The sequence below is a fragment of the Zosterops lateralis genome (genome assembly GCF_965231275.1).
Source record: "Zosterops lateralis genome assembly, chromosome: 2".
NCBI classification, from domain to species: Eukaryota; Metazoa; Chordata; class Aves; order Passeriformes; family Zosteropidae; genus Zosterops; species Zosterops lateralis.
In genome coordinates, this window is record NC_139763.1 from 32,397,682 (window position 1) to 32,420,244 (window position 22,563).

Here is a 22,563-nt window from a genome sequence, read left to right on the forward strand (position 1 = left end):
TAACCAAACTTTTGGGAACTGATGCACAAACATGTCTGGAAATCCATGTGCCACACCTCCAGCATTTGAAACATGGAGAGGCATTGTTCACTAATCTCCAATTTCAGAAGCAAAGTGTCTTCTCAGTGAGGGAATCCATGGTGTTGGTAGCAAATTATCTGCATCATCCCAAAACTTCAGAAAAGTTTTATTGTTATTTTTTTAACAGAGTTGCTTACTTTGCTGGGTATTATAAACCACGTGAGCCTTGTTTTTAAGAACTGCTGTAGGTAGACATCAATCTGATTGTGAATCACCAGAACTGATTACAGTGTAACTGTTCAGTCACCAGAACTAACACTTACAGTGTAACTGTTAAGTGTCAGAACTAGTCAAGAACTTAACTCAGTACTAAATTTGCTCTGAAATTACATATTTAGATAAAAGGTTAATGCTTTGTTACTTATCTAATGAATAATTCTTCCCACCATCAAGCTTTTAAAACTCTGAGTTTTGTTTTTAACATAAATTATCTGCACTTTAGAAGTTAATTCTTCTGAGTGAACATTCCAATCTGAGAGTGGGTTGAAAGAATCAATTTTTTAATGTCAACGTGTAATAAAAATGCCCATTTTTCCCCCAGTAAAACTTCAGTTAATCAGCATGAGCAAGGCTCAGTTTAAGGTGATACACAGACATTAACTGATTTGCACTGAAGCAAAATTAGTAATGGAGAATACTAATAAAATTTTTGAATATTAAGTGATACCTAAGGCTGTTTATAGAATTATTTCATTATTTCTGGATTAAAACCCCCCACTTTAAAATATAGGAAATAATTTTAAAAGTTGTATATTATTTTCTATGCATAATCTTCTAATCATGGATAGTGAGCTTTGTTTCAGGAGTAATTCAGGTCACAAAGTTAGTTTCTGAAAGGTCTGTATTCCATTTGGTGTTGAAAGTGGATCTTGTATGGTCAGTGAGACAGAGGATTACAGGTGAAAAATGGACACTACCTAGTGTGAGGGAGTTGATTGATCTTGAAAGAATTTCATTCTAGTCATATTTCAAACAAAAAAGGTTCCTTAATGAAGTTTCAAAACCTTTATTTTCCTTTTTTTAAAAAATTCAAAGTTTTCACTGACGTCTTTCAGTCCTTCATTTGTAAGACACTTGTCTTGAGTCTTAAAACTCATTTTGTAAGTGGTAGATATGATACGAATTTGGAAAGGCAGTGAAGCTCAAATCTGGAAAGGAATTCAGATAATTTTTTTTAAAACTTGTAGGAGATGAGCTGCTAAATATCTTAACAGAGGCTGTTTTGAAGCATTATAGTAAAATCCGCTAGTGTGTGTTTAGTGCAAAGTTTTAATAATACAGAATTATAGCATGGCCTTACATTAAACTAAGGGGTAAATGTCATTAATTATCTGCTTGGTTAATATGGATTTTTGGAATAAAAAGCTTAATCATAAAATAGATAAAATTAGCACAGGGGAGTCAATGTAAAGTGGAATGAGTTGTCCCAGCACATGTAATACCTCACTTTTTTTTGGTTGACTTTCTCACTAACCTTCTTTTAATGATATTTTAAATGCAATTTCACTATGGATAATAGGTATGACAGTGTAGGTAGTCTATAAAGCCCAGAGACTAAAAGAATATGATGTCATGTAACCCTTTTTCTTTGGTCATGATGAATCTTTACTAACACTTTTTTTTTTTTCTGTCTACTGCAAATAAATCAAGAAACATGTGTGTTTGTGTATCACATGTGTGTGTGCCTCACTGACTGTTCTTCAAATGATTGAAATTGCTTTTTGCTTTTTCAACTGTTTTGATAAAGAACTCTTTTTAAGTACTGAGCACATCCCTTTTGCAACCTTCATATTTTTTTTTCCCATTTCAGGTGTCATTTAGATGTTGATATGTAAAGCAAAATGGCAAAAATAAACACCCAGCACTCCTACCCTGGTATGCACAGCCTGTCTGTCATAACTGCTGATGAAGATATCGAAAGGATTGAAAATGGCTTTATCAGGTAATATTTTCCCTTCGTCACAGTCAAGAGGACAGATTGCTTCATAATTTGTGGAACTCCTGTAGCTCTGGGAATGGGAGCTGGAATTATGGGAATATTGTGTCGTGATATTGTTGGCTCAGTGCACTTAACAGACTTGACAACATCCATCCAAAGTACAGAAGAGACGGACACAGAGAGGTTGTCATGGCTTGCAGTTTTGGAAGCAGGAGCTGCATTACCTCAGGAAAAAAGCCCATTTTCACATCAGTGGGGATTACACTAACACATTGAAGAGAAACCTCTTTCTCAAGTCACCACATGGATAGCAGGGTCTGTGCTTCCAACAGAGCGTGTAGGATTTGCTGAAAAAAAGGATCCTTCCAGCACCATGTGGTGAAAAGCCTTGGGAAAGTTTTTTTCTTAAACCAGCCTCTGCAAATTGCCTAGTTCCTGTCATAGGAAGAATTTGTAGTGGATAAAGAATATCAACTTTTTTTTACTGGATTTTCAGTGTCTCACTGTACAGAGGAAACATAATAATTTCTTTATATTCACCTTTCTTTAGTTTTGATAGTTTTAAAGGGGCTGTTTGAAATGTGCCACTGAGCTTGCAATTACCTATTGCACTGTACCAGTCATTCTTCTAGATTGGGCAAAGCCTGATTGGCCTACAGAAAGATGCCTGATGATCCATAGCATCTGTAAAGATGTCTTGGTTTGGAAAGACAGGTATCTGCTAGGGAAAACTGGAGGCCCCTTGGAATGGAGAATGTAAACACCTTCCCTCCCCTCCAAATTATTATAATTTTGCAATTAGGAGCTTTCAGGCAAAGATATGGGAATAGGAATAACAGTTTTTTACTAGGAATATTAAAAATACAAATGTAGTTGTACAAAAAACAAAAAAAAAACCCAAAAAAACCCACCCAAAATCAAAACAAACCTCAAGCAAGCAAACAAACAAAAATCCTAGAAAACCCTGACAGAGTCAGAGATGCAACCTGACACCCTGTTGGTCAGGTATTGGAAGCAGTCCAAATAAATCCTCCTAGGGTAGTAACAGATGTGGTTCTGTTGGAGTAGAGATGATCCAGTAGAAAGGGTCCAGTGGTGGTGAGATGGGTCAGTTCTTCCTCTGGAAATCTAGTGGAAACAGGCTGCCTTGGTGTTTTGGACTCCCAGTTTTTATCTAGGTAGGAATGGTTGGCTCCTTCCACTGGGTGGAGCATCTCACAATGAGATGATGTAATTGTATCAGTCATGTGGTGCGCCTTGATGGTCCATTAACAGAAGATACTCCCCTGGAGGGAGAATGGGTCTTGGAAGAGATAAAGAACCCTGTCCCACCTGGTTTTAACAACTGGCCTGTTAGCAGAAGGCACCCACCCCCTCCCCTCTAGAGTTATGAAGAATGGGTTATACAAGAGATAAAGAAATCACCTTCCCAAACAGTTTCAACAGATGGAAATAGTGTACACATTTTTGGTTACATATTGAAACCCAAAACAAAAGGTTGAAATAAGTTTTCTGCTTTTGGCTTGTTATGGCCAACCCCCTCCTCTATGTGGACCTTGTCAAGCTGTCCCTTGCTGTTCAAATGCACACCCAGGCTGGAGCCCACAGAGTCCTGATGGGCTGATGGGACCCCCTGCATTGTGGTGATTTTTGGATTGCATGTCCATAGCAGTTGCTATGGATGCTCTGTTTGAGTTGGTCCTTTTTTTTTTTCTTCTTGCTTTCCTTACATGATACCTTCTGTCACATAGATGTACCTACAGTAGTGAAAATGGATCTCATTAGTTCTGCACAGTAAGACTTGCTCGTCATAGTTACATTACCCCGTGGTCTCCTTAGGGAGATTTAAAAGAGCCCTGTCCCTTTCTCTCCATGAACAGTGATGTGTTAGAAAAAGTGAAAACACAGATTGAAATGAGCCTCTTCCTTTCCTTTTTTTTCACATCCTATTTGTAGCAGATGCCAGTGATTGGCAGCTCAGAATGGAATTACTAGCAGGGATGTGAGAGTGGGGTCATAAAGGTTTAAATGTAGAATTAAATCCCTGCAGTCATCTGCAATTTCAGAGGCAATGACTTTGACAGATAAGGGGACTGAAATATGAATTGCACTTTATCATCATGGGATAGTCTTGAAGAGGCATTTTTTTAAAGGAAAGTTTGATATTATCAGCATTAATTGCAGGACTTTCATAGATGGGTAAGAAGGTGCAGTCTTGCTCTGTAAAATAGACCTCATATTTATGATTTTTGGATTGTTGAAATGATTGCTGGTAAGTATATACAATATCTTGATAATACCATTCAAAAATTCTGTTATTTTTATACTTAAATTCAGATTTGCTTTAGAAAATGTCTGTACAAAAAGATGGAAACCGTCCAGGATTTTAGCTCTTCCCTATCTTGTATCAAAATATTCAACTATAGATATTGGGGAAAAAAAGCACATTTGCTAGAGTAACAGCATTTCTTCCCTTCCTCCAACTCCTGTTGGCTAGTTCCACAAAGCAGTTAAACACATTACTTAGTTCTTATTAAAATCAGTGGGTGTTAAATTTATGCTTAATGCTAAGGATGTGCTTAAGCACTTTTCTGCTGTGAAATGAAGTGTTACCAAGTGTTCACTGCAACAGTTAACAGAAAGCTGCTACTTGATCTTTAAAATGCTGTGCTTCTTTATGCTGCAGTGATTCATATGCTCATATTCTTACTCTGAATTGCATTAAAAAGTTGGTTCATTTTGTTAAAGCAAAAATAAAAAAAATCCAAAAAATAAATGAATCTCCTTTTTTGAAACCCAGCCTCTTTACAGAAACAGCTCAAATAGGAGGCAGCACATTAGCTTATAGACACATGCTGGCTATCTAAAGTTGAAAGTAGGGTTCAGCTGTGCCCTATAGACATCTGGATTTCAGTCTTTATGTAGGTAGGTGCCTATATTCCTGCTGTCCTGAATGGAGATGTAGTCACTACTGATGGTAAGCAGCACCCAGGGAACTGCTCAGCTTACCCTCAAACTCAGTAACTCTTCAGGCTCCTTTGGTTCTCTTGATTATGGGAGGTATTTAATTGCCTAAAATAGTCATCTAATGCTATTTGAGATCCCAATAGAGTATTTGAAGCATTTAGCTGGCACTTATGGATGTGAGAAGAGACCTATGTGCTCCGGAGAGGTCCAGTAAAGTATTCTGAGGTGTTCCAAATTGTACCAGACTCCTATTGTGAAGCAGCTGAATTAAGCCCTGAGATGGCCATTGGCTATAATAGGAACTTAGATATTTACTAGGCACTGCTATTAACAATATTAGAATTTATTGCTAAGATCACACAAAATGCGTATGTCTTCGTAAATGGGAATAAAAGTACTTAAAACCAGCCATGGTAGTGCAGTCTAAAACACAAACTAGTCCAGTATCTTTTCTCCAGCAGGTCTGCAGGCAATTTCTCCAGGAAATACCAAAAAAGGTGGACAAACTCTGCTATCCTCCCAGCACTCAGCTCAAGAGAGCTCTTGGGCTGAATGTGGGCTCTATGTATCTGGTAATCTGTGATGAATGTCAGTTCCATAATTCGTTCATTGTCCCTTGGAAGAATGTTAACTTTGGCAGCCACCATATTCTCAGCACTGGCAACATAAACTAGGTTATTCAATACTAAATGGTGTTGTGTTATTGGAAGAGAAGTAGAAAACAGTTAACAAGTTGAGAATTCTGGGACCATCAGGATCTATTTTAGCATTGTTCTTTGGATAGAAATAATAAAGTTTTAATTATTTGTTCATTAGTTTCTCAGCTGTGAGTGCACATAAAATTGAGCTGCTAATTGTCCTCTTGTGGGCATTTAGAATGCTCCTGCCAGCTCTTATGAAGATACTGCAAGTATCATTTTAGTCAGTGTTTTCCTGGCAATATAGATTAACAGACCCATGTGAGAGTTCTTGTTTGCATTACAAAGGGGGAAAACAGTGATCCTTAATGGATGTAACAAAGTCTTGTAAAAGTGAATACTAAAGACTGAAAAACACTGAGAAAAACAAGGAGTACTATAAAAAAATTCTGGAGTGAACTGTCATAGAGTCCAGGTTCCAATAACTCCATTACTAGAAGACAAGGATGAAATTTAATCGATTTTTCTCAAATGCTAATTTTTTAAGTGCTAATAAGTAGTCTTTAGCTTCTGAGCTTGCTGGAATGTAGAGCCTCCACTGACTTCAGTTCATATTGGATGGCTCCAAAAGAATAGAAGCACAGGCTTAGCAATATGGTTATCAAATATATGCTCTATTACTAGGGAGAGGACAATTTGGTGGACTGTTTACTGATGCAATGGTGGAGAGAACCAGATGGGGGAATGTCTGGTGAAGGCTGCCTGGAATTCCTTAAAAAAAAAAAAAAATTGTTTTTGCAGAACCCATTCGCTGCGTGAGGATGCATCTTCAGAACTGCAGGGAGTCATTTCTGTGGAGGGAGGACATGTGCCTGAATCCCAGGCCAGCTCCTTCACTGGCAGGGGAGCAATGGCAAGGTAACATACTAACAAATACAATTTCCAATATTAAATTCAGTTTGCTGAAAGAGACTGGTCACAATTTGGAGGCAAAGAAAGAAAAGCCATCACTTTCCAAAGAAAACAGATGGAGTCCAGCCGAAGAATGTGTATAAGAAGTAACAGAAGTTGCATTTGACTTGCATTTGACCTTGATTCATCACTTACTTATTGCTAATAAAAGTCTTGAAATCTGAGAGAGGTTGAATAAGCCCAAACAAATTTGTCAAATATATAAAAAAAAATTATTTTTACATAACTGTATCTGAAAATACATTGAATGCTGGGAAAATGCATGAAGTGAGGCCAGACTGTAAAAAAGGGGGTGTTTGGTTCTGGCTGATAGCTGATGCAGTGTTCGTTTCCTGTCAAATAAAACATAATGGTTGTTTCCTTTTGGTAGATGGCTCTGGAAAGGGAAGAGACAGGTTGTCTTTGTGTTTTGAGTGCAAGAATTTCTCTCAGTTTTTAGAATCCAGTTATGTTTATAATGGATTTGGAGCCCTAGTCAGCAAAATTGAAGCCAAACATTGTCTTAAGTTGTTTATATTTCTGGGACTTTAAATTGAATCCTGAAGTGGAACTTCAAAACCTTGTTGTGTCTGCTTTACATCTGAGACTGCAGGGCTCTGCCTTCAGAAACCATTGTTACACACAACACAGACCACAGTCGCTTTAAGCACAATGTATTTCAAAGAGCAAAGAAAAAAAAGTTACAAAACTAGAGTAATTTAAAAAGTGTTGTTTAAATTTCAGCCTTTTGGACAGTGGAGAATAAACTTGTATTTCCCCGCTTGGTTTTCAAATAATGACTTCACCAGATTTAGGTGACAAAATTTGCAAGAAGTTGAGTTTAGATGAAAAAAAGATTATAAATGTGTGTTTTATGTAAACATAATGCACATAAATATATAAATTCATACTGAGAACTTCCTTCTAAATCTTTTTTATAGTTTCTGTTATAAATGCAATGGCAAATATCGAATTAACAAAGAAACAATTTATTAATAACACGATATCAATCACCAATAAAAGAAAAAACCACAAAATAGGAAATTAGCAGCGCCGCGCCGGGGGGATGAGGGGTCTGCACACCAAGGTGCATGTCGCCCAAATCCACACGGAGCAGGTCGCAGCTCGGGGTTTTATAGGGGTTTTCATGTCTCGAGGCGGAACAGGTGCCCAGGATAGTCCAAATAGTCCAAATAATTTTCGGAGGGGCTTCCCGGATTTGTCTAACTTGCAGATCATATTTCGGGAAGATCCTTTCACATGCGGATGGAGCTCGCCGGCCCATGTTTATTTCAATGTGTATTCCTCGGCAGAGAATTCTCCTTTTCATTTGGAGAGGAATTTCACTGTCTGGGTGCGATGCCAATTCTTATCTGGGTTGGCTAGTGTCTTTGTTTCTCGTAATGGTCCTTGTCCTGTTCTCTTCGTCCTCAGGACTGAGGACGGTGGAAGCCTGGCAGGGGAATCGTTTCTACGGACCATACTTTTTCATATTTTATATTAACACCAATCTAACATATCTTGCTATATTCTTTTATCAGGAATTTTTACCCAATGTCACATTTATCACAGTTTCCTTTATCCTTTTTCAGGATAGTTTGAATCATGTGTGTGTGTAGATAGAGTTATATGTTCTCTGAATATACAAGGAAGTTTGTGATAGAAACATGAATGCCTAGCAATTTAAACATTACAGCAACATAACCTGACTCTTGAAGGTAAATTCTAAGGATGTAATACAAGTGCATCTGAGAGACTTCACTGAGTATCTCACTTTGAGATGTAAAGGCCCCCACTCAGCAAGAATATTTTGTTGCTCCTGCAGTGGTGATACATTAGAATAGGAACTGATGTGTGAACTATTTTCCTGATCCACTGTGGAAGGTGATCTATGAAATTGTGGCAAGTGATTGGGTTCACACAGTTAACTCCATCAAGTTTAATTTCATGGCAGGTGGAGATGTGGAGAAAAATCCTCCTGGGCCGTGTTTGTGGGGATGCTTTAAGCCACCTCACACTTCTGTCTGCTTCAGTCAATTTTGCGTGTGTGTTCCATGCAGGCTGTCACGATTTGTCTTATCTGTGAGGTCGTGGGCCACCAGACACTCACACCATGAAGACCAAAGGCCTGATTCCTTCTTGGAACGTATCAGAGGGCCAGAGCTCGTAGAGGTGTCCACCAGGCAGAGCAACATCCGCTCCTTCCTGGGCACCCGTGAGTGGCCTGGGGGAGCAAACAGGTAAGGAGACATTTATACTTCAAGTGAAGATGACTGAGGTTATCATGTTTTCTTGGTAAGTAGGATGTAAGTTGTATTTTAAGAAGAGGGTAAGGAGCTTAGCGTGGGAGATGAATAGAGTATTCAATGCTGCCCAGGAATCTTCACATAACTAAAGTGTTGCACTTTCAACAGACTTTCTCCTTCCTCCTCAAACACACTGTGACCAAGATCTTGAAGTAAAGGATTTTGATCATGCTGCTTCAGGCAGAATGATTTCTCAGAATGGGAATTTTATCATATGCAGCTTGATGTTGCTAAACTGCTCTCTACTGAGGAGAATGCAATTTCTATTTCAAGAACTTAGGATGTTTCTACTTTTGGCTTTGCAGGATCTTAATGTGCATTATCTGCAAGTGTTAGTAAACTCTAAAGAAGCAGTTGTGCAAAACTTGTCATTGCTTTGTTATTTCTACTCAGAAGTCCATCTGATAACATTACAGAAAGTTTCTGATGCAGAAATGACAAAATCATTTGGATGCTGACTTCACTTACTAGCACATATGCAGTCTTTGGTATGGAAGGCAAGTTCAGTCCTAACTTTTTTCCAATAGAACGAAAGAGAAACCTTTATATGTTTACAGTTATTTGACTTGATGAATTATTATTACTTTATAATTGTATGATACAGTGTTTTAAATTTAACTCCAGCTAAAATGGGAAAATGAAGTCTCAAGACAAAAGCTGACTTTCTGTTGGCATTAGGCTTTGAAGCAGAGACTCCTATATTTTTTTGCATAATTAAAGATTGGTAGGTAAGCAAGTAATTAGTTTCAAAAATCTCAGCAAGCAATTCAGATTAAAGCAAAAACCTTTGAAGGTCTGTGCATTATGCAGGTTGCTTTGATTTGTTGTAGTCCAGCACAGCCTTATTATCTTCACTTGATCTGCTTCTTAAAAATTAATCTCAAGAGCACATTTTATTGAATTAGCCAGACAGTTGCCTGATTTCTCAGGTGTCTGGATCAGTAGCAACTACAGATGGGAAGTAATTAGAGAGAACAACATTGATCATGGTCCAGCAAACCTCTGTACAAGGCTATTTGGAGTGAGTTTGAGGGCACCCATCCTTGCCTTCTCAGTTTTATGCTGTTGCTAGTTGACAGTAACTCTCAGTGGTTGTATCATGAAGGGTTAATTCTGCAGCAGTGGTAGATATGCTCATTACTTATCCACAAGCCTTGACACTGCATCTGTGAAGAGGACTTGAAAGGATTGAAGAAAGCTTAAAATAGTAGCCCAATGAGTACAGGGCTAAAAATAGTGAGGTGCATCTTGCCATGCACTAATAGGCCTAAGAACAGGCTTCAGACATCAGATGTGGTCACAAATGTGTGTGCCAGGCATATGACAGAAAGGAACTGGTGCCTTGAAGCAGTTATGCAAAGGGGCTTATCACAACAGTCAAAATTGACCTTGCTAATCTTATCAGTGCCTATGTGAGAAGCTCGTGAGTCAGTCTGTCGTGTCTGTAAACACGTGTGTGAAATACCAGCAGCCTTTACACTTTTTAATGTGTTTTATTTAACTTGCTTGCAGTCACTGGCCCTTGGCCAGGTTCAATGTCAACTTTAGCAACAACACCAATGAAGAGTAAGTACTGTTAACTTCCAAAGACCTTTCTACTACCAGCACCTTCTCTTTTTCCCTGTGCAGCCTAGTAACATTTGTAGTATAAACTCCTTAGTTCTTCCTAAACCTTTCCTAAGAGTATAGTTTTATTATAGAGAAAGGTCTAGTTTTCTTAGTCAAAAGCATCCTTTGTGCTCCCTGTGAACCTGTTTTTGTCTGAAGTAACCCCTTCCTCTCAGAGGGTATTGAATTTGACTAAGCATTTAGCCCCTACCTTCTGTAGTTCAGCTGGCTGATTTTACTGCATTACCAATTGATGCATTCATTGTTCAGTTTTCAAACGAGATTCATGTATTAATTTTCTTATAGTGGTTTTCCTCTTTTAACACACTGGTCCCTTTTTGCAAATCAAGTGCCCCAAAAATTCCAGGTTATCAAATGAGAAGTGGATACTGATGAGAGCACCAAAACCCGTTTATATGTCCATCGTTTAAAAGTGTGTGTTTCAGTTCAGCAGGTACTGTTGTTTGAAAGACTGAGAGGCACCATAATTAGGTTGGTATTGCCACTGAATATCTGACAGGAGCTGTCCTTTTGAGTCTATTTTACATAATTGACAAGCTTTTTCACAGTGTTACACCAACGAGGAATTTATTAAACAATGTGAAGAGCTTCTGTAATTTAAAATCACCCAGCATCAATGTTTGTTGCTTGTCTTAGACCACAGCAATTTGGAGATATATCTGCTCTTTAGTATCCAGCAGCAGATCTGTTCTTATGCATAATTATAGTAGTTTTTTTTTAATTGCTTTCCAGATGAAAACAAAAAAAATTAAAAGTAATCACTACATCTTCTGATTGTGTCAGAAATACTTCTAGAAAGCTCTTGAGTTTTTTTCCCTCCAAATAATTCTATTATAGGCAGGTTTAAACTGTACGTTTTAAATGATGCTGCAAAACTTTTGTGCACATAGCTAAATGAGAGATCTTCCAGCTCCTAAAGCAACTTTTTGGTTTACTTTGCATAACTTTTATTCAAAAGGAAAATCTGTGCACAGTGAACAGTGACAGAAGTATCCAAACTTTTATTTAGACTGATATAAAAGAAGTGCTATAAGCTTGGAGCTGACCCTGCTAGATGGAGCCCAAAGGACTGGTTAGGACAGAAATACTTCTGCCTCACTCTGTTTTTGACAGTGACTCATGTACCTTGGGCAAAACTTTCATCCTTTTAATGTTTCATTATTTTTAAATGAAGACCATACCTGTCTGTCTACCAGCCCAACAGTCTGAAATCTTCTTGATTTGCAAAGTACTTGACAGGTGAGAAATGCAAATATCGGAGTAATTCAAAGACTATGACAGTGTTTTTATAAGGGTTGATGAAGTAGATTTCTAAGTCTAATGCTGCACACAGCTTAGAAACAGCAAGGATGCTGCTGTGTTGGGGGTCAAAGAGGACTGACACAAACTGTTTTATTAGTTACTGGATTCTAGTTTACTCAGTGTTACTGGTAAAGAAAAAGAAATGTGGACTTCTCATTATCTTAAAAATCTAAGTGTGCCATGTCTTGGCACATGATGCTTTCAAGTCTTTGATTATGGCCAACCTTTTCCTCTGAGTGGCTTTTATTGCCAGACTACAAGTAGATGGGAGTATGATAAGTTGGGAGTTACCACAATAGAAAGATGAACAGAGGCAACATAAATGGAAGAAACTCGTTTACGAAAGGTACCTGTAGTAGACAGATGAGTTTGAAGGAGATCTCAGGCCAGAGAAAAATAAGTGTTGGCATTAGATGCTGTATGAAATGAAGTTTTTTCACTTTTAAAAAATAAAACACCAACATAGGAGGGAGTTGGAATTGTCAAATTATTATCTCCAAAGTTTACCAGCAATGAGACTTTTTGACTGATTCTTGATCTCAACCTAGTTTTCCCTGCATAGCAAATCCACAATTATACAGTGGCCTTACCCTTTGAAAATTCTGCTTACTCATAACTCTTCCTTTCTGGTAAGAATGCCAGGCATTTGAAGTATCAAGGAGCTACATTAATTCCAGCAACAGCAACTGTGCATTTGCCTTTAGATCAGACGCCATGCATGGCAATCTGCAGTGAAATCCTGACATGTTTTTTAAACAGGAAGGAGTTTTGGGGGCAGATTGGAAAATGAAGTGGTGAAGTTCTGGACAATCAGTCCAGAGAAATAAATTCCTGAGAAGTAGTTCCCACTGCTGTGTAGGAATTTGCCTTGGTAAATGAAAAACTCTTTCTTTGATATGAGATGCAAGTAGAAATAGAAGATCAGTCAAGGCAAAGGTTCTTCTCTCCTCCCGTTCTGCTCCCTTGTACTGTGTAATTTTGAATGTTTCAGTGGTGTTGGTCAGCTTGGTAGGTATTTCCCTGGGTGTGGTAGAGTGTGGGATCTTGGCATTTTTTAGCAAATGAGTTTTGGCTTTTCCAAAGTACACTGTGATGGTGCATCACTGTGGGAATGTCTAAGTGTAAGAACTGGAACAGGTGCTCATTGCTGATTGGTGAAAGCTGCTACTATCTCAACATGGGCATCTGTCATCTCCTTTGGAGCACTTCTTTCTCCCTGTAACAACCACATTCCTAGATGGGACTGCCATTCACAGCACAACCCTTTCTGGCTTGAGCAATATGAGCAAGTGTGCATGGAAAGCACAAGTCCTGTCAGCAGCATTATTACATATTCTCTCCTTGCTGTGGGATGTTGCTGTCATTAAACTCATTTGCCCTTTCTTGACACCAGTGCAAAGGGATACTCAGACTCAGTCCTGGCAGTTCAGAGAAGACAAAGCTCCCATGGGAGCAGGAATCCATGGCTTTCATTCAAACCAGACATTATGTGTGGGGAGTTCTGTTATCCACATATGCTGTAGTGTGAGGAACACTCTTTGCCTTTTCTGTCTAAGTGGGGCACTTCCTGCTTCAAGAACTAGACAAATTTCAAATAAAAAAGAAGGAGATCTCAGATGATGGGATTTTCTGCTTGTACTAATGAGCACCGTTCTTCACATCACATTACATGATTCTTGACCAAGGCATGTAGCAAATCTAGCTTTAAGATTAAGTATTGTCAGAATCTCAAGAAAGACATTACCTTCCTGTAGGTTTGAAAAGTATTTGTGAGCCTGACTGCATAGGTAAACATATTTCAAGACCCTTCTGTTCAGACAAACCTAAGAATGGGACAATTCAGATCCAGAGGCAACTAATTAACCAAAATTTTGCTGGTTTTAAAGAACCATGAGAGGGCATTCATCTTCATTTTTTATAATTATTATGAAAGCTTCAGACAGTCATGTTGAGGTTTTGGCTGCACAAAGAATGTTGACAGTTTATTAAGCCATTTCATCTTCTGTCATAATTTAAAAGGTTTATTTTTAAATGCCTGGGTTCTTAAGAGTCAATCAAACTGAAAGCATTTACTTAAAATCATCCTGGTGCACTGATGTCTGAAAAGGTCAAGGTGTGGACGACTAAGGCAGAGAATCAGCCAGCTGATGTGATAGTGTGGTGTCAGAGTGAGAGGTCTCAGCCTGTAAACTCTTTTTTTAAAACTCCAGTTGGATCCCTGTCTTACTCTATCCAGACTCTAGTCTTGTTTCCCAAACCTCCACCCTCTCCCTGAACTGCTCAGTATTGGTAATATTGCTAAGCCTTACATTATGTTGTACAGCAAAAAGGAAGAAAAGAAAGAGGTTAAAGAGGAGAAAAAAGAGGAGAAAAAAGAGGAGAAAAAAGAGGAGAAAAAAGAGGAAAAGAAAGAGGAAAAGAAAGATGACAAAAAAGATGACAAAAAAGATGATAAAAAAAAGGAAGAGTAAGTATAAATAATGAATGTGTGATTATAACATGTCTCCTACACTACAAAATATGATGCAGCATTTAATTGTAACACTTACTGTTGTTCTGTAGACTGCAGATTCTTAGCTTGTCAAATCTTTAATACATTTTCCCTTTGGGATAGTTTCAACTGCTCAGTGAAGTTGTATCTTGAAGACCTGTGTTTAGATCTTTCAGAACAGCTTCCTATGTCAGTGAAAGGGAACTGAGCTACCTCTGGTCATTTTGAGTTGAAGATCACTTTTTAATTATGACAACACTTTAGGACAGCAGCCTGCTTTGCAGAGCTGCAGACTTTTCATTGTTCCAGAATTTCCATAACGATTCAGATGAACCAAAAATCTGATTTATCTTACCATGTAGAAATCTTACATGTAGAAAATTAAAAGTTTGCTAGTAAGTTTAGTTATTTCACTGACTAGTATATTTAATTATTTGGTACAGTGCAGTTCATTGCTAATGATTACTAAAATTTGCTTCAGTTGGTATGGGGGTGGTTTGTTTCTGCAACAAAATGAGGTAATTTGAATGCTTTTGGCAGAAATGGATCCTTTCTTGCTTTGTTCCCATAAAGCTGACCCAAATATAGCACAATTTAATATTATCAGTAATGATGATTAAAAGTAAGATGATGGCAGATAAAAAGGGAATGCATTTGGGTGGCCTTCACAGTTAAGGAGTATGTTAGAGTAATATACTGTAGGTTTATATGTATGTATATGCTGGCACCTGCTATATAGACATGAAGGCATTCCAAATGGAATCTGATTGATCTCTTATTAATCAAAGCTTTTAATTGTTTTTTTTTTTCCAATTAAAAAGCCTTTGTTCAAAGCACACTCTCTTGGCTTTAATTACTGTATAGTGAAAGCCTGAGCTACACAATATCCAAGAGTGTTTTAAAACATTTTGTCAAAGAAAATTAATGTTTTAATGTCTACGAGGTAGTATACTCTGATATATGATGATCATATTCATGGTCACCAGTTTTGAGCTGGTGACCAATTTTCTAGAGGAAATAGCTTAAAACCAATAGTGAAGATGGGTAAGTAAATACTTTTTAGATTAAAGCTGCTTCCTTTACTCACATTGCATGGACATTCAGTTGACAGCAATGGTAATGCCAGAAATACGCACAGATTTTAAATGAATTATCATTACATTTTAATATATTTGCATTCTTGGAGATTAGGAAATGTCCCACAAATACATATTCAAGCATTGCCTGGTTCCATATTCTGCACACTATTATACAGTCCACAGATCACACGTCTGCTGTTGAATTTTGCAGCTGTGGACCTCAAATCCACTAATACATATTTCCTCTTATTACATGCCTAATTGCTCTCTATTCCATATCAACCTTTCTCATGCTGGAGGTGGGCACTTCTGAACATACCCTGTGCCATTAGCCATGCTGTTCTTTAAATCTTTACATTCCGTGCCTGTATGCTTCCTTTAGCATCACTTGTTGTGAGGCCTAAGGAGCCTGTGAATGTGTGAGATTTGCTTTTACATACTAAGATATGTTTCAGCTCTTGTTACACACTGTATGTACACATGCACACAGAGATTCTTACTTGTACAGACATATAGTTGAATACATACATGTTTTACTTGTTCAAATGCATGCTTATACAGCAATTTCCATCATAGAATTTGTGAAAGATCAGTAATTAGCTTGCAAAGGAAGGCTCTTTCTCTAGCAATGAAATGTAACTTTCTGACCAGAGTGATAGTAAGAAACATTTAATAATTAACCTTTTTTCAGTGTGGGACTTAATACAGAAGGCTGTGGGTTTCAGCCTGGGAGATAAGAATGCCTGTGTTTTTCTTTCCATTCTTACTTACTTTTCCAAAAGTTGGGTAAAACAAAGAAATTGAGCTTGTCAGATGGGATACTTGGTATCTCATCTGCACTGCCTGCATGGATACTTTCTCTTCTCAGGCAGCTGTGAGTTCATGGTGAAATGAACAGCCTCAACAAGAGGGAAATCCAGCAGGTTGCTTGCTTACATTTCCAGTGTAAATATGCATGCTTTATTTTCCAGGCAGAAAAAGGAGGTCTTTGTGATAGATCCTTCAAGCAATCTGTACTACAACTGGCTGACTGTAATTGCAGCACCCGTGTTCTATAACTGGTGTATGCTAGTGTGCAGGTATGGATTTAAGTTCATAACAATTTAACATTTCAATAATTATGTTTTCTATGTAATTCACCCTCTAACCTCCCTGCAGTCTCTTTTGGGTGACTTACCTAGAAGGTTTACAGTTCATTTGCCCTTAGGGATGTATGATGTGCATACCACTGGGAATAGATTGCCAGTGTTTCTTTCTTTTTTTCCCTTTTGGACTAAAAGCAGGTGGATGTAACTTGCAGTGGATGTCCTCATGAGCGCTGGTGTGGCCTTCGTGTGCCACCTGCTGGCTGGCGCCTGAGCCGTGTCCTGGCCACTGCACCCCTAACTCTGCCAGGGATGAGGGCTTCCCACCACCCAGGAGAGAACAGAAAGGAGGGATATAGGCAGTGGTGGGGCCTCTTAAATTCTTATAACGCATCTTTTGGATGCTCGAAGGGCAGGAAGATTTAACTCAAGTATTTATGTTCCATGGTAGAATGTAGAAATCAGTTTCAGTCAAAGTAAGGGAGAGGTGTAGAATTGGTTTCCTTACACTGTGTAAGATGGTAGGGAGAAATGAGGATGGCTTGCCACTGAGAAACAAATCTTTTATTTGGGAATTATCTTCATGGAGATGTCTATCCCATGAAATATGATGCACTTTTAATTTTAGGGATATGTGTAATCCTCCTTAAGTGCGCTCAGGTGGCATTTATGTGTTTGAGTTTTATTCTTGTCCAGAACACCTTTGAATTCTGAAAGATCCTGGTGTCTGGACATAGCTCTAGTGTGCATCTCGTGTCTGGACATGGAGATATGCTGCTTGCAATACTTCTGTTCCAGAAGGGTCCACTAACATGCTGCTAGGGCACGTCATGCAAGTACTCTGCTTATGAATTTGGCCTAATTTATTTTTTTAAAATCTTTGTTTCTTTAGAGCCTGCTTTGATGAGCTACAAATGGACCATGTTAAAATGTGGCTGTTCTTGGATTATCTCTCTGATATTATCTATGTTATTGATACGTTTGTCAGGTTCAGAACAGGTGAGTCTTTCTGGCATTTTATTGTGTTTTCAGATACTGCGTGTATATAAAGGATGGAAACAAAAATTCCCCTGTGGGGTCTGACCACTGTAATATCCTGTCAGAATGCAACAGTGGAGGCTTTCAGAAGATGAAGTGTCTGATCAGTTTGGATTTTCTAAGGCCATACATTCCAACATTTGCTCTTCACTTGTCTCTAAATTCAGTTCTGTCATTAATAGGTATGCCAGGTGTTGACTGCATAGCCATTGTAACAGGCTGTGTGGGGAAGGGACAGTAGGGCACTTGGAGCAGAAAACCAACTGCACCCCAAAAATGCTATTTTCTTAACCAAGCTCTGCAGCATCCTGTTCCAAAGTGGTTATTGAGTTGGTCAAGTGCAAGACCTGGCACCTGTCTCAGCCTTCAGTCTGTGATTCTAGGCGTGGGACAGAGGCAGCGCAGCCCCTCTGCCACCTTCTGTGCTTCCTGCAGCCTCTACGAGGTCCTGGCTGGTTTCCCACTGCCTGGTGATGGGATACGGTTAACCCAGGAACCTCTGCTCAGATCCTGCCTTCCTGAAGTGTGAACCCAGAGGATCTTTGAGGGCTGTGCTATGCTATGCATGAAGTGGTTCTCTTCAGCTTCTTGTCCCTGTTTCTGTAATCCAGGCAGGCTGAGATTCCAACCTCAAACTGGTATCTGTTTCAAACTGAACAAAGTCTTAATATAGGCCTAAGCAGTTACGTACAGTGATCCATATCACCAAGTTAGTGAATTGTCCTTGATGCACTTTGGTCCGTGCCAGTGAGCACCCAGTGTCTGGGGACAGCTAGGACACAGCAGAGGTTGGGTGTTAGGGAAGAACTTATATGTGAATAGAAGTGATCATGGTAGCTGGTCTTGAGCCAGAAAACATCTCCTGTCTCATTCTTTTCACTGGTACAGACACAGCTTCAAAATGTTCCTTGAAAGAGTCCAAAACAACACTGATCATTAAAAAATGAGAGTAATTTTAAATATTTAATTTTAACACCTTATCCATTTTTATCTATTTATTTATTTAAAGTTGTGCTCACAGCTTGATGTTAATTATAGCCTGTGACAAGTTGTAAACATAATTACAAGATGGGCTAAAAATGCTGTTATGTGGGAAGCACACAACCCAGGGCAAGCCAAATTCTTAAACTTAGCAAGTACCTTGTTCAGCAGGAAAGTCAGTTTCAGGTACCAGCCTAAATCACAAGAATGCTGTATTTGGGGCAGGATAGAAGGAGGGAGGTATTTATCTTTGTGTAGTTAAAATGTCAACTGTGCCAACTAAATTTACCTTCTGCAGTTATACCTGTTAACAAAATGGGAAAGAATAGACTAGAAATTAGGCATATCCAGGCAAAGGAAGTTATAAATTTCCATGGGCTGTCCTGGTAATGATTATATGGCTGTTAAAGCCTGACTGGAATTTGAATTTTCAGGCCTGGCTTGCAACTGCAGAATTGCTGGAGCCATCTCCCAAATGCTTCAGTGGAGGTGTCTGCTGTAGTTCCAGGCACTCCAAGAAAGAAGTCGCTTCTTTTAGGTGGCAAAATCTTTGTCAACATTTTTAACAGTCCCTCCTGGCTCAGCCTTTGTCTGCTGCCTTTTCCTGTGAGTCTGCCAGGTCCATCTGCCCTAGGGACAGAGGTCCTGGAAACTTTTGGGGAAGACTGAGACTTTCTGCTGTCTGAGGGCATGGTCTGCCTTTGAACTGAGATCTAGGCAGCCCCACAACTACTCTGATCATCAGCTTCTCTATGGTGCATTTCTGTCCAGCTGCAGGGCCAGTTGGACTGCATTTCACCTTTTCAGTGACTGTGCATTGTGAAACACAAAAGATGTCTCAGCAGCTGGTTGTGCTTAGCATACCCTGTGTTCTAATGCTTTTGAAAGATTTTACTATAAGACTTTAGTTCCATAATGGAATAAAAAGCTGAGAGATATTATCTCCATTCAGGAGGAAGGTGTTTTCAAAGTTATTTTTCATAACTGTGTATCAGAAGTTCATCAGTCTGGCCACTTTTCTGTTCAGTTGTATAACTAAAGGGCATATTTGACCAGCTTTTTCAGCAGTTTTCTGGGAGGCAACACATGCATGGCACAGGAACTACTTCCATTTGTAGTCGCCGTCAGTTTGCAGATCCAAAGCCAGATACACACATAGATGAGGCAAATACACAAATAGATGAGGCATTTACAGGTGCACCACACATTCCAGAAATACAGCCATGCTGTGTAGGGCACAAAGAAATGCAGCTTGCTGTTCCTCAGCAGATGCTTCCCTGAGAAAGCTATAAATGGCTTGTAGATTGCTAAGGGGTTAGTAAAATGTGATAATCCCAGATACACTGGGAATGTTTTGGTTTTTTCTCAGTGGACTTTTTCTCCTGAGTGGCCCAATGGCCTGACAGTTGGATATCTCCATTGCAATTACAGCAAGTATTTTGCAGTGCATAGGCTGTTCCCTATGGAACATTTTTAATGCCTTCAGAGGCATAAAATAGCACTGTGGCTGTACTGTCTGCAGTAAAGGTCTCTCACTGCAGTTTATATCTACTCGTAAATTTTTAAAATCTAATACTTTTCAAAGTCTTTGGAATGAAGAAATATTAATGTGCAAAAGTCCACTTAGTAGCTCTCTCTCTAGAAACACAAAGTGCAAACCAAGGAAAATCATGTCCATTTTAACACTGGATACAAGAGGAAAAACTTGACTTAGCGAGGGGAGGTAACTGCATTTCTTTATCTCAAGGATATCTATATTGTTTGGGAAAAGTTTCCAGCAATCCATTATACCTAGTTATTCCTGGAATTTATTTTAAAATATTCCACTCTTATTTTATACACAGTTGCTTAACACTTGCTTAACTTTAGTTGTGACTCATGCACATGATTCATGAAAAATTAGACACTTGAATCTCCCTATTTTTTTTTTTTTCAAAGACACTTAAAAGAAAAAGATACAGCTGTCACAGAATAGAGTGGAAAACCTCAGGGAGCACTGTGGTGATAATAGAGTCATTGTTCTTAGTCATTATATATCAGCTTTGAAACTTGATTGAAATATTTAAATATGCAATGAAATGACCTCAATGTCCGTAGGCAAAACAGTACAAATTTTAACATTCTTAGGCCTGAAATATAAGTCACTCACTACTTTTGATGGTGTTTTTATTCTAACAAGTAAAATCTTTTTATTCTCTGAAGGCTTCCTTGAACAAGGTTTGCTAGTCAAGGATGAGAAGAAATTACGAGAACATTATACCAAAACTATTCAGTTCAAACTGGACGTGCTGTCTCTTGTGCCAACAGACTTGGCATATTTTAAGCTTGGTTTGAACTACCCTGAGCTCCGATTTAACCGCTTGCTGAGGATTGCTCGGCTCTTTGAGTTTTTTGACCGTACTGAGACGAGGACAAATTATCCAAACATGTTCCGTATTGGCAATCTTGTGTTATACATCCTTATCATCATCCACTGGAACGCATGCATATACTTTGCGATATCGAAGGTGATCGGGTTTGGAACCGACTCCTGGGTGTATCCCAACGTGTCCGTTCCGGAGTACGCGCGCCTGTCCAGGAAGTACATTTACAGTCTGTACTGGTCGACGCTCACGCTGACAACCATTGGAGAAACGCCGCCCCCGGTGAAAGACGAGGAGTATCTCTTTGTGGTCATCGACTTCCTGGTGGGCGTGCTCATCTTTGCTACCATTGTCGGTAATGTCGGCTCCATGATTTCCAACATGAATGCTTCCAGGGCAGAGTTCCAGGCCAAAGTGGATTCCATTAAACAGTACATGCAATTCCGAAAAGTGACTAAGGATTTGGAAGCCAGGGTTATTAAGTGGTTTGATTACCTCTGGACCAACAAGAAAACCGTGGATGAGAAGGAGGTTCTCAAAAATCTGCCTGACAAGTTGAAGGCTGAAATTGCCATCAATGTCCATTTGGACACACTGAGGAAAGTGCGTATATTCCAGGATTGTGAAGCTGGACTTCTCATTGAGCTGGTGCTGAAACTGAAACCTACAGTCTTCAGTCCTGGTGACTACATTTGCAAAAAAGGAGATATTGGAAGAGAAATGTACATTATTAAAGAGGGAAAATTGGCTGTGGTGGCAGATGATGGCATAACCCAATTTGTAGTCCTGAGCGATGGCAGCTACTTTGGTGAAATCAGCATCCTAAACATCAAAGGTAGCAAATCTGGCAACAGGAGGACAGCCAACATTAGGAGTATTGGTTATTCTGATTTGTTCTGCTTGTCTAAGGATGATTTAATGGAAGCCCTAACAGAATATCCAGAAGCCAAAAAGGCTCTGGAAGAGAAAGGACGTCAGATTCTGATGAAAGACAATTTAATAGATGAGGAGGCAGCAAAAGCAGGAGCTGACCCAAAAGACTTGGAAGAAAAAATAGGGCGACTTGAAGTAGCTCTGGATACACTGCAGACTAGGTTTGCAAGGCTCTTGGCAGAGTACAGCGCGTCTCAACAAAAGGTGAAACAGAGACTTGCCAGAGTAGAAACCCGAGTGAAAAAATATGGTAGTGGCAGCTTATCAGTTGCAGAAGGAGAGGCTGAAAAACCTGAGGAGGAGAAAAAGCAGTAATGCAGTATTTATATTTCCTCATTTATTGGAGAAAGTTGAAGCACTGAAAGCCATAAATGTATGTAAATATGTGTGTGCATACATAGACATAATTATTTTTATATGAATTCAAGAGAATGGTTTTAAGCATTTTTAACTGAAGCAGTATTTTCTTGTAAATAGAACACTGTCACCTTCTTCTTGGGGGGAGATTTGGTCCAGCACTTGGTGCTTTTTTGTACTGAGAGTGGGTTTCTTACAAGTCATGCTCAGAATGTCTTGTGTTTGGTACCTGTAGGTTATGACGCATTGTCTCTTCCTGTGCATCATGCATTTAGAAGGCATTGAAGATACCTGAAGTAGAAAGGATTAATTTTTTTCCTTTTTAAGAGCTTAAAAAATATTTATAGGGTACCCTGCTTTAACTTGCTACTTTAGTAGCTGATTAAATGCATGAATGGATGTTTGGGTTTCTCAAAATCTTTG

General features: G+C 38.9%; 1 protein-coding gene across 2 annotated transcripts; it reads left to right on the plus strand.

Moving 5' to 3' along the window:
* Positions 1-1,922: 1,922 nt before the first annotated feature.
* On the plus strand, positions 1,923-22,302 carry CNGA3 (cyclic nucleotide gated channel subunit alpha 3; the record flags this gene model as incomplete). 2 transcript variants are annotated; one of them, XM_083855206.1, is made up of 8 exons in its annotated part: positions 1,923-2,023; positions 6,427-6,543; positions 8,637-8,816; positions 10,395-10,448; positions 14,137-14,280; positions 16,355-16,462; positions 17,361-17,467; positions 20,690-22,302. In XM_083855206.1, 8 exons carry the CDS (start codon positions 1,923-1,925, stop codon positions 22,096-22,098), a joined length of 2,220 nt encoding a protein of 739 aa, XP_083711332.1. In that variant the 3' UTR covers positions 22,099-22,302. The 2 variants fall into 2 exon arrangements, with proteins under 2 accessions (XP_083711332.1, XP_083711333.1); XM_083855207.1 differs by lacking the exons at positions 10,395-10,448; positions 14,137-14,280.
* Between the last annotated feature and the right edge of the window lie 261 nt (positions 22,303-22,563).